At 38.6% G+C, this 16,252-nt stretch overlaps 1 protein-coding gene and 1 long non-coding RNA gene across 2 annotated transcripts; one reads left to right on the top strand and one right to left on the bottom strand.

The window, feature by feature from the left end:
- Nucleotides 1–352: 352 nt before the first annotated feature.
- LOC138883145 (uncharacterized) lies at nucleotides 353–5,398 on the bottom strand. Its single transcript, XM_070163806.1, has 6 exons — nucleotides 4,821–5,398; nucleotides 4,059–4,622; nucleotides 3,370–3,758; nucleotides 2,936–3,273; nucleotides 1,979–2,403; nucleotides 353–845 (listed from the first exon to the last, which is right to left on the bottom strand). The coding sequence occupies exons 1-6, from the start codon at nucleotides 5,396–5,398 to the stop codon at nucleotides 353–355; spliced, it is 2,787 nt and encodes a 928-aa protein (XP_070019907.1).
- A 5,942-nt stretch (nucleotides 5,399–11,340) lies between these two features.
- Nucleotides 11,341–14,739, top strand: LOC104248684 (uncharacterized). Its single transcript, XR_716518.2, has 3 exons — nucleotides 11,341–11,529; nucleotides 12,170–12,271; nucleotides 14,373–14,739. It is a non-coding gene; the product is annotated as an uncharacterized lncRNA (long non-coding RNA).
- The last annotated feature ends 1,513 nt before the right edge of the window (nucleotides 14,740–16,252 follow it).

Raw genomic sequence — 16,252 nt, 5'->3', positions numbered from 1 at the left:
ATATCCTGGATGGTGCCATGGGTGCTGGGGCGTCATCCTTATCATCAAGCTCAATGGTTGTGGGTGCATCTCTGCCCATTGTGATCTTTGAAGCTCTGAATGCCACTTTTGCGGGCAAAGTTCCATCTGTAGGATTTATGGGGACACCATCCAGCAGACACAACCTCGTCACAAGTGAGGGGAAGTAAAACCCCTTAGATAGCAGAGGTGATCGAAGGATCATTTCATCTCCAATAATTCTCGCCATATCAAAGTCTTTCTTGGTGATGAAGCACCACACCAATAGAGCCCGTAGGTGGTTCATATCTGTCGTGTTGCCCGTGGGCAATAACCGGCTGCAAATAATTGTGAATCAACACTTAGCCTCATGTGTGAACGACTTGCAGTGAAGGGTAATGTTTTCCTGTAGCCAGATTGGTCGACCCCCTACACAGATTGTCGCAATCATAGTGTCCCAAGTAACCCCTTGGGCGTCGTAGTAATGATCAATGTCACCAGTGAACTGGGGCAGCTGTAAGACCTGGCGAATCTTCAGAATTGAGGCATCCACCACCCTACCCCGCACAATCACAGACCGGCACAAATATTCCAGGCAGTTCGCGTAGAACTCCCGGACTATCATCGGGTTTGCCGTCTCAGGTTCATCAAACAAGAACTCAATCTCCCTCCGTCTGATTTCCTCATACATGTCTATTTTTTCCATACGGAGGGCAGCCCTGTCAACAGGAATCTCAATGATAAAGCTTTTGGTGGCCTTAGCATGAAACGCGTCCTTGGCCTCCTGTGACTGGAACCTGGTGGCATCATATGTTGGCATTTGGTAAGTGCTTGCCGAGCTCTTCCGCCTTTTTCAGGACATATTACCTGCAGACAATTTAGGGTAACAATCAGATGCATCCTAACATGTGCCAGTCGGATGGGTACTTAGACTTCGCCACCCGATGGCACCAAACAGTTTCCTTTTGTCAAACAATGCCAGTATACCCAATTAGTAAGGTGCCCAAAGTTGACAACCTCCACTATAGCCCTCACACCACTATTAATTCTACAATTCCGCTATATAATACCCCACACAATCTCCAACAAGTGAATCATGTCAAATGCTACCACCACCCCAATTAAGAAGGGCACAACGTGCTCCAAAATTTTACAACACACCTCCAATTTTCGGCCATTTAGACCCCTCTACCAAGTTTCACCCTAAAAAATTTATTTAGGCCTCCAAACTTTCCAAAAATTGCCCCAAGTTAAGCACAATGAAAACCCAACCATTTAAACATCAATCATGGCCAAAAGAAGCAAATAATGGATAAAAGGAAAGAAAAGAAATAAAGAAAGAAAACATTTACGCTAAAACACTACACTAAGTTATGTAAAGGAAAGAGAAAAGAATAGAGAAGCTTACCTTGAGAAGAAATGGAAGGGATAGGTTGTGGAGAGAGAGAGATGGAGAAGAAAGGAGGGACAACAATGGGGGTTTGAGGGATAGGAGATGGTGTGAAAGAGAGAAGAGAAGAGAGAAGGGGATGGGGAATGTGGGTGGTTTGAAGAAAAGAAGGGTTTGGGGGAATAGTGGGGGGGGGGTTAGGGTTATTAAAAAAAAGAGGGGAAGAAAATAAAAAAAAGGAAAAAAAATCTGCACTTACCTGGCCCGCGCTGGTCTGCCGTGATTCTACCGCGGTTATGCTGGGACCGCGGTAGACCCCTTTCAGAGGGTGCATTTGACCGCGGTCCTACCGCGGGTACGCTGGGACCGCGTTAGACTTCTTTCAGAGGAGGTCCTTGACCGCGGTTACGCTAGGACCGCGGTCTGGGTGTGTTCCTACTACTTTTTTTTTCTTTTTTCTTATGAATTACACTTACAACACATTCTTGGGTTGCCTCCCACGTAGTGCCTAATTTAACGTCGCGACACGACGCAGATGAGCGCATTTAAGGCTCGCTCGACCTCTGTGGTTCAGTCAGGTGTAGCTCAGACACTTCCTTTGGTTCGCTCATGCCCACATATAGTTTCAATCTCTGCCCATTGACTCTAAATGTATGAGAGTCTTTCTCTGTGGCAATCTCCACAGCACCTGAAGGGAAAACTTCGACCACTCTAAATGGCCCAGACCATCGTGACCTGAGTTTACCCAGAAATAGCCTTAATCGTGAGTTATAAAGCAACACCATATCTCCAGGATTGAAATTTCGCTCCACAATGTTCTTGTCGTGCAACCTCTTCATTCTTTCCTTGTACAACCTTGTGCTCTCAAAAGCAAGATGTTTGAACTCGTCGAGCTCATGCAATTCTGTGATCCTCGTTGTGCCCGTAGCCTCAATGTCTAGATTCAGCTGTTTCAGTGCCCACCACGCTCTATGTTCAAGTTCCACTGGCAAATGGCAGGCCTTCCCGAACACCAACTTATATGGTGACATACCAATCGGTGTTTTAAAAGCAGTTCTATAGGCCTAGAGTGCATCATCTAACTTTTTCGCCCAATCAGTTCTTGTGGCGTTCACAGTCTTGGTTAGCACACTCTTTATACTCTCTGTTGGACACTTCAACCCGCCCACTAGTTTACGGGTGATAAGGGGTAGCCACCTTGTGGCGTACATTATACTTTGCAAGCAACTTCTGGAAAGCTCTATTACAGAAGTGAGTGCCTCCGTCACTGATAATCGCTCTTGGTGTCCCAAATCTGCTGAATATGTTCTTCTTCAAAAACCCCACCACCACTCTTGCATCATTAGTGGGCAACGCTACAGCTTCTACCCATTTGGACACGTAATCCACAGCAACAAGTATGTACTTATTGCCATAGGAGCTGACAAAGGGACCCATGAAGTCAATCCCCCAGACATCAAACACTTCCACCTCTTGAATTGGGTTCATGGTCATCTCATGGCGACAGGAAATATTCCGGGTCCGCTGACATTCATTGTAGCCTTTCACCCATTGGTGCGCATCTTTAAACACTGTTGGCCAAAAGAATCCGGCCTCAAGCACTTTCGCAGCTGTCCTGTCCCCTCCAAAATGTCCTCCATAAGCCGATGTGTGACAAGCTTGCAAAACAGAAGATTGTTCTATCTCGGGGACACACCTCCGGATCATATTGTCAACACAAATTCTAAACAGGTAAGGCTCATCCCAATAATACATGCGGCAGTCACGATAAAACTTTTTCTTTTGTACAGATAAAAAGTTATAGGGAACTATACCGCATGCCAGGTAATTTGCAAAATCTGCATACCATGGCGCTTTCTCAAGATTAGTAGCGAGCAGCTGCTCGTCTGGAAAGGTTTCCAGAATATCTTCAACCTCAACTGCATTTTCAGCTCCCTCAAGTCGTGATAGATGATCAACGACTTGGTTCTCTGTGCCCTTACGGTCACGAATTTCAAGGTCAAATTCTTGCAGCAGCAACACCCAATGAATCAGGCGCGGCTTAGACTCTTTCTTCTCAATCAAGTACCTGAGAGCTGCATGATCAGTGTATACAATTACCTTAGAACCAATCAGATATGATCTGAACTTGTCGAAAGCAAACACCACAGCCAACATCTCCTTCTCAGTCACAGTATAGTTCATTTGGGCTCCACTCAGCGTTCTACTAGCATAGTAGATTAGATGCATCAGCTTGTCCTTCCGCTGTCCTAGCACTGCCCCCACTGCGTAGTCACTGGAATCACACATGAGTTCGAATGGCTGCTCCCATTTGGGGGCAACAATGATAGGTGCTGTGACCAGTCTCTTTTTCAGCTCCTCGAATGCTACCCTGCAATCATCAGAAAACAAGAAAGGGTGATCTTTTTCTAACAACTTACAGAGAGGGTTGGCAATTTTTGAGAAGTCTTTTATGAATCTCCGGTAGAAACCGGCATGCCCAAGGAAGCTTCTGATTGCTTTGACTGAAGTTGGAGGAGGTAGCTTTGCTATTACATCCACTTTAGCACGATCCACCTCAATTCCTTTGCTTGACACCCGGTGCCCCAAGACTATGGCTTCTTGTACCATGAAGTGGCACTTCTCCCAGTTCAGAACCAGGTTAGTCTCGATACACCGTTTCAGCACACACGTTAGATTTATCAGGCACTCATCAAATGAATTTCCCACCACTGAGAAGTCATCCATGAACACCTCCATTATGTCCTCTACCATGTCAGTAAATATGGTCGTCATGCACCGTTGCAATGTGGCGGGTGCGTTGCATAGGCCAAAGGGCATCCTCCGAAAGGCATAAATGCCATAAGGACAAGTGAAAGAGGTCTTCTCTCTGTCCTCCGGTGTAATGGAAATCTGGTTGTATCCTGAGTACCCATCCAGAAAACAGAAGTGTGACCTCCCTGCCAGTCTGTCTAACATCTGATCAATGAAGGGAAGTGGGAAGTGGTCTTTCCGGGTGGCTAGATTTAGCTTTCTATAATCCATGCAAATTCTCCAGCTCGTGACTGTTCTTGTAGAGATTAATTCATTGTTATCATTCTTAACTACTGTCATGCCACCCTTTTTAGGTACACATTGAACTGGGCTAACCCAGCTGCTGTCAAAGATTGGGAAGATAATTCCCGCGTCTAACCACTTTATTACTTCTTTCTTCACCACTTCCTTCATGTTAGGGTTCAACCTTCTTTGGTGTTCCCTGGAAGGTTTATGTCCCTCTTCCAGTAGAATTTTGTGCATACAGTAGGCGGGGCTGATCCCCTTTATGTCTGCCATGGTCCACCCAATGGCAGTCTTGCACTCCTTAAGTACCTGCAAGAGTTGTTGCGCCTACACATCTAACAAACTAGATGAGATAATAACATGTAATGTGGAGTTAGGTCTAAGGAATTCATACCTGAGATGGTTGGGCAATGGCTTTAACTCCAGCTTTGGTGGTTCTTCGATAGATCGCTTGGCTGGAGGAGTCTCTTGATTTTCCAAGTGTAAGGGCTCAAATTCTAGAGTTCTATCCCAGAACCCTCTACCCTCTAATGCCAACACCCATTCCGCCAGTTCCTCTCCATTCACCTCATCCAAATTCATTAAACATGCAGCAAGGGGGTCCTTAATAGTTAGCACCTCATCATCAGTCTCCACGATTACATCCACGGCATCACTAAGAGAACAATTGGCGAATTCACTTGGTCGCCTCATAAATTTCTGCACATTGAATGTTATCTCCTCATCGTTCAATCTCATCTTGAGCTCCCCGATTTCACGATCAATGAAAGCTCTCCATGTGGCCAAGAATGGTCTTCCCAAAATTATGGGAATCTCTTCATCCACTCTGCAGTCTAAGATCACAAAATCTGCAGGGAACACAAATTTCCCTACCTGAACTAGCACATCATCCAGTATACCAGAGGGTCGTTTCACTGTCCAGTCAGCCAGCTGCAACAACATAGAGGTGGGTCTAACTCTTCCAATTCCCATCCTCTTATAAATCGCCAGGGGCATAAGATTGATGCTGGCCCCTAGATCATACAGTGCTTTAGCAAAAGCAAAATTACCAATAGTGCATGGAATTGTAAAGCTCTCTGGGTCAGACAGCTTTTATGCAATTGGTCTAGTCACCACTGCACTACATGTCTGAGTAAGAATAACTGTCGGGACACCAAGTCCTTCATCATTTTTGCATACCCAGGCATCTCCTTCAAAGCTTCAATCAACGGTATGTTTACCTGGATTTGTTTCAGCATTTCGAAGAACTTCTTGTATTGTTCCTCCTTTTGATACTTAGCCAGCCTCTAGGGGAAAGGTGTAGGAGGTCTCTTCTTCCCAATCAACTGTGATTGATCCTTATCAGCTGCTACATCAACTACTGGTTTCTGGACTATCTCAGCTTCTTTCTCGGTCGCATTCTGGATGCTATTTTCTTCCTGGGCAGGCTGGACTGGCACCTCCGTCAGTTTCGTTAACTCATCTAGCTCAATGAGCACTGGTATAAGTGTCTCAGCTTGTCTAGTTTCTCAATCCCTCTCTTGCTCTACATCCAGATCTCTGCCATTACGTAGACTTACCGCCATCAGCTGCTTTGGGCCTTGATCTTTTGGATTTATCTGGGTGTCTACAGCTAGTGTCCCATGGGGACGATTGTTCAGAGACATAGAAATTTGGCCCACATGCACTTCAATATTCTTGATTGCTACATCATGTGCATCCACTCTCTCATTAATCTTTGCATTAGACCCAATAACCTACTGCATTATTGCCTCAAGTCTAGCAAACCCATCTTCCTGCCTTCCACCATGCTGCTGCTGAGGAGGGTGATACCCCTGCTGCTGATTCTGATTATTATATCCCTGTGGCCTTGGGTAAGGTGCCATATTGTTAGGGGGTCTCATACCTCCCATGTTTCCATTGTTGAACTGTGGATGGACTGGCCTGTATTGCTGATTTTGCTGGCCCCAATTCTGACCACCATGTCTCTAGCCTCCATAATTAGACACATAATTCATGTCTTCAGGGTAGTGGTGATGTTCATGTTATGCACTCCATTGGTTACCGATTGGCTGACTAATGCAAGATGCGCACAAGCCCTCATTGGTAGTATCTACGATGTGTACCTGCTGCTTCTGCCTTGACTTTTCCATCTTTTTGGTGAGTATACTCATCTGTGTCAATAAGGTGGCCATATTTTCAGCCATAGAGTTGGATGGATCTAAGGGCACTGAGTGAACCACTGGAGTGATAGGTGCATTCCTGGTTGTCCATCCCGAATTTTGTGCCATCTTGTCAAGCAGACTCTTGGCCTTCTCTCTATGTTTTGCTCAAAAATGCTCCACCAGCTGAAGCATCAACAATGTTCTTCACGCTATCTGACAATCCCATGTAAAACCGCTGCCCCAACATCAGATCTGGAATACCATGGTGCGGGAATATAACCAACATCCCTTTAAAGTGCTCCCATGTTTCATGTAGTGTCTCCATTGGTCTATGTTTAAAACTCAAAATTTCATCAATTTGTTGAGCAGTCTTATTGGGTGGGTGGAACTTGTTATGGAATTGTCTGACTAACTCATCCCATATTGTTATAGAATTTATGGGAAGTGAGTTTAGCCAAGTCTGGGTAGCTCCTGTCACTGAGAATGGAAACAATAACAGCTTGATTGCTTCAGGAGTTACGTTGGGCTGCCTTTGGGTTTTGCAGATAGAGAGGAAGTTCTTCAAGTGCTGCTGAGGATCTTCGATTTGCGACCCCGAAAACAGTCCCTTATTCTGCAACAAGTGCAACATGTTATTCGTAATTTGGAATGACTCAGCATGTATCTGCGGAACTACAATGGTTGTGGATAGATTTTCAGTTGTGGGTTGTGCCCAGTCATAGAGAGCAGCCTCTGGCACTATTGGTACCGTTGGGTTTTCCTCGTGATCCCCCATGACTATTTCGAATTGTGCAGTTGTTGGTTGTTGTTTGTTTTTCCGATTAGCCCAATTCAAGGCCTTGAAAACTTTCTCGGGATCTGATAATGCTTCAAATACTTCACCAGATCTCGATGGGTTTCTAGGCATGCACTTGTGCAACCAAGTCAATAAACGTTAAAATTTCAATGTAAAAATTGGGTATAGAGAAAAAATGACTACAATAAGAATTTTTGTACTTCTTTCAATTGTAATTGATAGCACCGTTACCTCCCCCGAAACGGCGCCAAAATTAGATCACGCCCAACTATGCCTTATAAAAGGACAATGCGGACGTTGCAAATATAACCTGAGTATTTATGCCCAGAGTCGAATCCACAGAGAATTAACCTATCAATTACTTTCGTTGGACTTACTAAATTCTTTAGAATCAACTTCCCCAAACGTTGTGAATAACAGTTGATGGTATATTTAATAACTAAGATTGAAAGTCAATAAACAGTTGTAAACTAAATAAGCTTAAGTTGTGAACAATAATGAGAAGGTTCAAAGGTAGTGATTTCCCCTATTGATGGAATCACTTCTGTTTATGTTTCATATAGATTTACCAACACATCTCTTTCAACCATGAACACTCTTTTTACCGTGAATCTCTCCCGAGTAATCACGATAATTTACTAGACGCACTCTCCCGAGATACGCTAACTGGCTTTGTTTATTACAGTTCACTTTAGATTGCACCTAAGACTTCGTTATCCCTAATCTCGCCTTTAAACCCGCAGTTATAGATCCCTCTTATACTTTGGGAGTGATGTTGTTCAACAATTACCTAAATATGCACTCTCTCCCGAGTTATGCATACTAAATAGGCACAGCTAATTAAGGATCCTGTCAATTAACTACAACAAACACGTAGTTGAACAAATAGAGATTAAACTAGCAAACTATATTAACATACTCAAGAAGTTCATCCTTCAATAGGTTCCATCAAAACCCTAGACAAAAGATTTAGCTACTCATGACAATGGGTAAATAAACTATGAAAATATTCATGATCAAAATTGCAACAAAAATAAAGAGAAGAAGAAAATATGATGTTTTGGGTGATCTCTCACACTTGTTTCTCTTGCCAAAGTACTTTCTAAAACAATACATGCCTCCCTTGGACGAGTTCTATTGTTTAATATAGGATTTTGGGCTAAAAATCTCGTGTTTTGCACTTCAGTCCCTCAATTTTTCGCTTCCTATCGCGGTCCTACCGCGGTTACGCCAGGACCGCGGCCAACTAGCCTCTCAGAATCCGCAACAGCCTTCTGCCGCGGTCCGACCGCGGTTACGCCGGGACTGCGACAGTCCATCTCCAGTTCTGATTTTTTTGCTGCCTTCGCGTGGTGCACTTAGCGGATATTGTACGATTAGCCTCTTTTTCTCCATAATTGATCCCAAAAGTACTCCATAGACTTCTTTTATTGTATATAGTCTGCAAAGCATGAAAAGAACTAATCAGAGTATTTTGTTATTACTTTTTACCACAAAAGCTATACAAGAAGGTGGTTCTTTAAGGCCTAATTATAGTCCAATTCACCTATTATCACTTTGTTCTTACAAAAAAAAAGGAAAGTGACTTTAACAGATAATTTGGGATAGTTGAGTGACCATTTAAAAGTCAAACCAAACCGATTACAAAATCCCGACTTGATTTGGTTTGATTTGGATTGGTATTGAGTAAAAAAAAAATCTGAACCAACCCGACATATAAATATATAATTTTTATATATACTTTTAAGATTTTATATAGAATTTTCTTTCAAAAATGTCCAAAAATATTTGGGATTCTTTTGTGGGATATAAATTTTAATAGAATATGAAATGCTCCATATTTATTGACCTAAAATAATGGGTTGTATGTTCACTTTCTTATCAAGTGTTACTGAAATGTGTCTATTTTTTTGTTCTTCCATATTCATATCATATGTTAAGATCTATATATCTTTTTTGAATGTGAAGTAATTATTAATATTTAGGTTCATACCGATTTTTATGTTTAATTGCTAAATTCGATTAAAGCGTACATCAACAAAAAATTATTGTCATACGACTAAAAAAATAACAATTATGTGTACTAATCCAATTCTCCCATAAGAATAATTTAATCGATAATATGTTTGTCAATTGTTTATATTTTTACTAAATACATATATTTACTTATTAAATATTTAACAAAGTAAGATTCAAATAATATTTAAGTAACAAAAAAACCGAAAAACCGACAAAACCGAACGGATCCATACCGATATAGTTGGTTTGGGTTGATTTTGATAAAAACCAAACCAACTCGGTCCATGTACACATGTACTTACCACTATACTATAACGACTACTTGTTGTTTCCCTTAAAATACACATATATTAATATAGAACATTTTACACAATCAATCAATACATATGAACCAATCAATAATGCTGACAAAGATCAAGGGAAGAAGAGACGAAAAGAAATGAGGAGCTGTTGTTGCAGGGACAGAAAGAGAAAGTGAAGCATAGAGGTATAGCGCACTTCATTAATGCACTATGCGTTAAAATGTAAATACTGCGTATAGTACATATATTTACCGTGCTATATCTTAACGGCCGTTTTGCCCGTTAAGGTATAGCGCCCTTTAAAAGGGCGTTATATGTATTTTGGTCACTAAATTTTTTTTTCCACGCATTTCGATCGTTTGAGTCAAAAAAGATCACATTTTGATTCCGGACTCGAGTCTAGGAGAGGGTGCAGTGACAATCTAGCCATATAGCTCTAGATTGCATACATAATATCCATGAATTTACGTTATAATGCACTCACACTCTGACAAGATAAAGATTTTTATACTGTTAGTGTAGTTTAACTTATGATATTAAGTCAGTTACCATTTTTAACAGGTTAGTGATTAATGCTTATCGTAGAGATTTACCTCTAAATGCCTTACAAGTGAGTTGATTATGTAAATAATTTTTACATCTTGATGACGTGGATCTTAAACTCAATAAGCAATTACCTTATTGCATGATGATAGCAGTATTTGAGCTATCATTCATCCTAAGTTTGCCCCATTTCCTTGAGATGGTTTTATCTTATAGAATTTTTGCATTCCTAATAGTACTAAGCAACAAACAATAGGTAGTGCAATTTCACCTTTTTTTTTGGAGGGGGAAGGCAACAATAAGATATACCAGTTTTAAGATCTACGAGTAACTCTAATTGAAAAGAAATAAATAAAACATAGAACGAAACATCTGCTACGCCTCAAGTCCAATATTCTAGATAGAGCCGACAGGTATGTTTGTATGACAAAAAATATTTCTAGAAAATATTTTTCAGAAGATACTCTGTCTCATTATCCAACGCTTTCTAAAATTTACTTAGAAACAATTTCAAAAGATGGACTATAGGGGAAAAAAAACATAAGCCACTTAAATTATTTTTCCCCTTTTAATGGAAAATGTTTCTTGAAGTGTTGCTTGCCAAAAAATGACATATTTTTGGAAAACATCCTTCCTATCAAAAACAGCCTACATGAATTTTCATTTTACTTTTCACCCATTTGACCCAATTTATTAATCAAATGGTCCATAATTTGGGGTTCTCCATAGTTTGACTAGTTTACTACTCCCTTCGTTCCATATTATTTATCCGCGTTACTAAAGATATATATGTAAATTAGTAAAAAGAAAAGTGAGTAATGTGGGACGTGTAAAAAGAAAAGTGAAGAAGCTTTTTTAAGGGACGTGTAAGAAGAAAAGGGAACAAGTAATATGGGACGGAGCATAGTTACTACTACTATATATAAATGTGAAGAAGTGTACGAACACTGCAATATGTGGTTGTACAATAAGCAATAAGAATTGTATTTTCAAAATTGTGGAGTTTTTTAGGGTAATATTGTAATTTTGCTGTTATCCAAGAATTTACTCCTACTATTCTGTGAGGCGTGTACTACTTTATAAACACGTGTAGAAACTATTCTTTTCCATCCCACTTAATAGTCTGGTCATCTAAGCGCATTACGTCCTTTTTCCAGTTCTCTTCTTCCTCTCTCTTTCACTACTTGGTAGGAGTAATTTTTAAAAAAATTCTATATCTCTTTGATGGTGAGTGTTTCTGCAATTTTCTTCGTTCATTGCACTTTTTTGGATATATGTTAGTTTCAGCTCTCAGTTCTGGTAAGTTCCCCAGTCTATCTTTGCGTGTTGCCCTTTTGTTGGTAATTTCGTGCTATATTCTACAATTTATATGAGTCTTAATAATTGTATTTAATCTTCACATGCATGCCTAAAACTGTATACCTTGATGAATGCCGATGTATGATTTTGGGTAATTATTTCCTGATGTTTTTTGATTAATTCTCTTTTAGTACAAATTAGCTACTCCAAAATTAAATTGTCTCATCAAAAATCTAAAGTAGCAAAAGTATGAATTTTGTTTGCAAAGCTAGCCCACCTAAGGTTTGTTTCGATCTCCGCTATAATTACATGCCTCTTTCCGTTCATTTTTCTAAAATTTGTTTTCTTCCAAAATTTCTCGAACCGCCCCGTCGAATATATGCCTGATGTATATGCTTCACCGGCTTGTGTTCCAATCTCTTCTAAAGGAAAAAAACATAAGACAATATCACACCTGCATATTTTAATATTTTTCAGCCACTTGTATTCATTGCTTTGTTTTTGTTTAATGTGAACATAAATAATACTGTAGTTGTTGAAGTAGATTATGCATCCAAAGTGTTTGATGATATGTCTAACTCATTTTATTTGGTGTAATGGAGTTCACAAATATTATTTTGATTATTTTCAAATATGACAGAGGGATCAGCTGAAATAACCAATGCCCTAAGTGATGATTCAGGTGTTCTTAATTTGTGATTGAAGGTTTCCAGCCTTCATAGGATTGCTGGCACCATGGAAGGTTAGTCAACTTCGCTCCACAAAATATTAGTATTTGTCAGATCCATCACAATTGATCTTTGTTAGGATCAGCAATATGAGATGATTATATGATAAGCTTGCAGAAAATCTTAGTCTCAGTTTTATGCAGTGTAATGTCTATGTACGGTATTTAAGCCTGAAATTATCAGTAATCTTTAGCAGCTTGAAAATCACAATGAAGAGAACTTGGTTAAAAATGTTCCTATAAGTAACTATGCAAATTGATGTATAGTTCATCAATTAGTTCAACTTCTACAGTCAATGCAAGAAAATTAGGCAGTCGAATGAGATGCTTAGCAATAAATTACAGTAGCTTTTCTATAAAGGCCTTTATTGCTTATCTGCGAATACACTTAGGATCACAAATTTATAATCAGTTCCACAAACGAGCCATAAAAATTTATGTTACCTTCTTGAAAAAAAGGAGGTATGAAGATTTTCCATGACTTCATATTTCAGGTTAGTTCTTGACATAGTCTAATGAAAGATGGTAACATTGTAGCCTTCCAGTTGTGAGAGTGCACAAAAGATTAAGGACGACCAAATCTCTCCCTCCCTCCCTCCCTCCCCCCCTCTCTCCGTGGATATTTAGTTTCTCCCATGTGAACTCTTTCCTACATGCTATCTGGTTTGGCATCGTCAAAACATATACACAATAAACAATTAAACATCACAGTTAGTATGGTAGGATAGATTATCAAACATTATAGTGAATATAGCTTGTAATATTTATGTACATTAACCAATATTGTAGGGATAAGTTTCAAAGGAGATACTTAGAATGAATTTATTCTGCAAAACTTTGCACTTGAACGTGTGTATAGGTGTTTTGTGCATTTGTAATTTTTTAAGTTGGTATGACATCAAATGACAATGGATTGTACAACTATGAACTCGTGTTTTCTACTGCCCTTATGCTAAGTATAGTGAATTTAATGCTAAAAACTTATTCCCCTGATTTCAAACACATACTTTTCTGGAAAGCTAAAGAACGATAATCTTGTTGACAAGAACGTCACAGCATTTTTCATGAGTTGATGGAGTAATTGCTCTCGTGACGGGAAATTCTTTTTTCGTTTCTACACAAGGTTAGATGTTAAATTTGTTGTTTGTCTAAACAAGATTGATAGTTTTTCGACTAACAAGCTCTCCACAGAATAGGCAACTTGAGAGACTTTTTCTGTTATATTCTTTTATACTTGAAATCTTTTCTATTGATTATTTATAGTTAGTGTATATTCTTTTCAGTTAGAGAAATGAAAGCTTTTCTATTGATTATCTATAGTTAGTCTATATTCTTTTTTGTTAGAGGAATAATGTACTACGGGAGCTTTAACGTTTTAAGCATTTCTTGGCATTACTACAGAAGGAGGTAACAAAATATTTTTCTAAGCTTTTTTTTTTTCTGTCAAAATTTTGCTTAGAGGTCGAAACCTTAAATGTTCTACCTTATCAAAGATGAAACCTTGAATGTTTCTGTTGGAGATTTAAAGAAGATTTCTGTAGTAAGACATGACCTATCTGTACATGAATAATTTCCTTTTTGTATGATGTATGTGCTTGACATGAATTGATATTTGAATTTGTTCAAGGCATGAGCTATGGTCTAAAAGTAACCATTTGAGCAAAAAACAGAACCTTTATAAGTGATAATTACATGTAACCAGTTGCTTATACTATTCAATATTTGTGGCTGTGGACATTAGAGTTCTATGGATGTAAAACTCCTTAAAGGTGAGAAAGCTTATTGAATATTGTTCAATTTAGCACTAACGAATTTCCTCTTGGCTTACTCAGTACTATACATACATGTCAAGTATCACCTGATTTGTCATATTACAATTATGAGTTAATGACACTTGGTTCTGTTACATGATATGAATGAAAGGAAAATAAGTTCAATTTTTCATATTAGCTGTATTTCCATGTTATGTTTAAGAGATTACAGAGGATGTCTCTATGTTGCCACATAAAGTTAAAACTTACAGTTTTCTCTCTTTCCTGTCTGGGACAGGATTTTGTCGTTAAATTTCTTTTGCAGGAAATCACTATTCTTTGACTATCTATTTTGCATTTAGCAGAGTTGTTTGAAGGCTACAATCAAATTGTGGCTGAAAGGAAATTCACATACGAACCTATTGGCCAACATTATGGGAATCAGAAGCGAAGACGTATGGTGAGCTTTGTGGTCAAATAAGTTTGTGAAACAAGGAGAAGAAAAGTTACAGAAAAATTGGTTCTTCTGTATTCAAATGGACTCAATGATTTGGTAAAATCTATTTCCTTCTTAACATGTGCAACAATCTCTCTCTCCGTATTGCATGTACCGATGAGTTGAAGAACTGGAAGTGGAAAAGATTAAGAGGTTTATTAATTTGTGTTCGGAAAGTGATAATTATGTTGGCCAGTTTAACATTGTTATTAATCTTAGATACTAATTATTTTTTATGTTTAGTGGAACATACAAAGAATGAGTTTGCACTAAATTATAATCATTCAAGAATAGTTATTCCTCCGACTGCTCCTTGTGATGCAGCAAACCATTGCGGCTAACTTGCCAAATGCATCAGACACTCATAAAGCTCGAGACTCTAGAATCCTGAGGACATGGTTATGTGTTCTCTCTTAGCAGAGTTCACGAGTACAACATGATAGAAATAATAGAACTATAGAAGAAAGATGAATATTCTTGCTTGGTTAAGAAAAGTGAGTTAACTGAGAAATTTTTTAATTTTAATTTCTATAAGAAGCGTTGTATATACCATCACCACCATAGTTTAAAAGAAACTAAATACCTAACAAGTAGGCATGAACTAAAATTTTTAATTTCTATAAGAAGCGTTTATATACCATCACCACCATAGTTTAAAAGAAACGAAATACCTAACAAGTAGGCATGTGCATAAACTAAATACCTAATATGTCGGCCCGTGCTATGCACGTGCATCACCTCTCTAGTAATGTAAAAACTCTAAAAATGACTTTAAAAAGGTAAAAATAGCATGGTCTAGCCAGTTTTCGGACTGGTCACTCAAAAATAGTCAGCGTTTGCTAAGTCATTAAAAAATAGCCACTATTTTATTGCAATAGAGATTGGTCCAGCATAATATACTGGAGTTCGGTGCACCTGTGTATGAACTTCCAGCATATTATGCTGGACCGGTATACTTTGCTGGCTCCAGTATAATACACTGGAGTTCGGTGCACCTGTGTATGAACTTCCAGCATATTATGCTGGATCGGTATATTATACTGGAACTCCAGTATATTATGCTGAAGTATTTTTTCGGATTTTGAATAGTGTTTTCGTTCAGATTTATCTTTACATGAAAAATGACTAAATTTCAATTACCTTTGAAATTGTGAATTTTTGAATGATCACTTGTAAATCTGGCTATTTTTGAATTTCTCCCTAAAAAAAAGACTCTTATTGGATCCAATGTAAGCATACTGACGCAACTACACTTCAGTTCCAGCTTGTTTGCATTGCCTCTATATTCTAATTTCTACACATTTTTGTTATCTAGTTATTTTTGTGTTTTTATTCTTCATGTACTTTTCTTCCCCAAATGCCAGTTGCTTGAAAAGTTAGATTTTCTATTGAAACGGCTTCATTTTTGTAAAAAGCATTTAAATTAAAATAAACCTCTTGTCATATAACTATTTCAAAAAGAGTGTGTAGATAAATGTTGTTTAATTGGTGTTTGGTTGTTATAGCTGCAAATTATTTTTGATCTAATAAACAAATATTATTTTCCTGAAATAAAAAATTCTATAAATAATTATCTAGTGCTCCTAATAACTTATTGTCAGTATCCTCTAGGTAATAAAAAATAGGGTGTTATAAAATATAACCCAAAATAACAATATAGAACAAGCAAAAACAAACTAAGAGATATAGAGAGAAAGAGAGGAAGGGAGATTCTTATTTCTTCTTCAATTGTGTGTATTTTCCTATCTA

Source organism: Nicotiana sylvestris, chromosome 12, assembly GCF_000393655.2.
Source record: "Nicotiana sylvestris chromosome 12, ASM39365v2, whole genome shotgun sequence".
Classification (NCBI taxonomy): Eukaryota; Viridiplantae; Streptophyta; class Magnoliopsida; order Solanales; family Solanaceae; genus Nicotiana; species Nicotiana sylvestris.
This window is presented reverse-complemented; position numbering and strand designations above follow the sequence as displayed.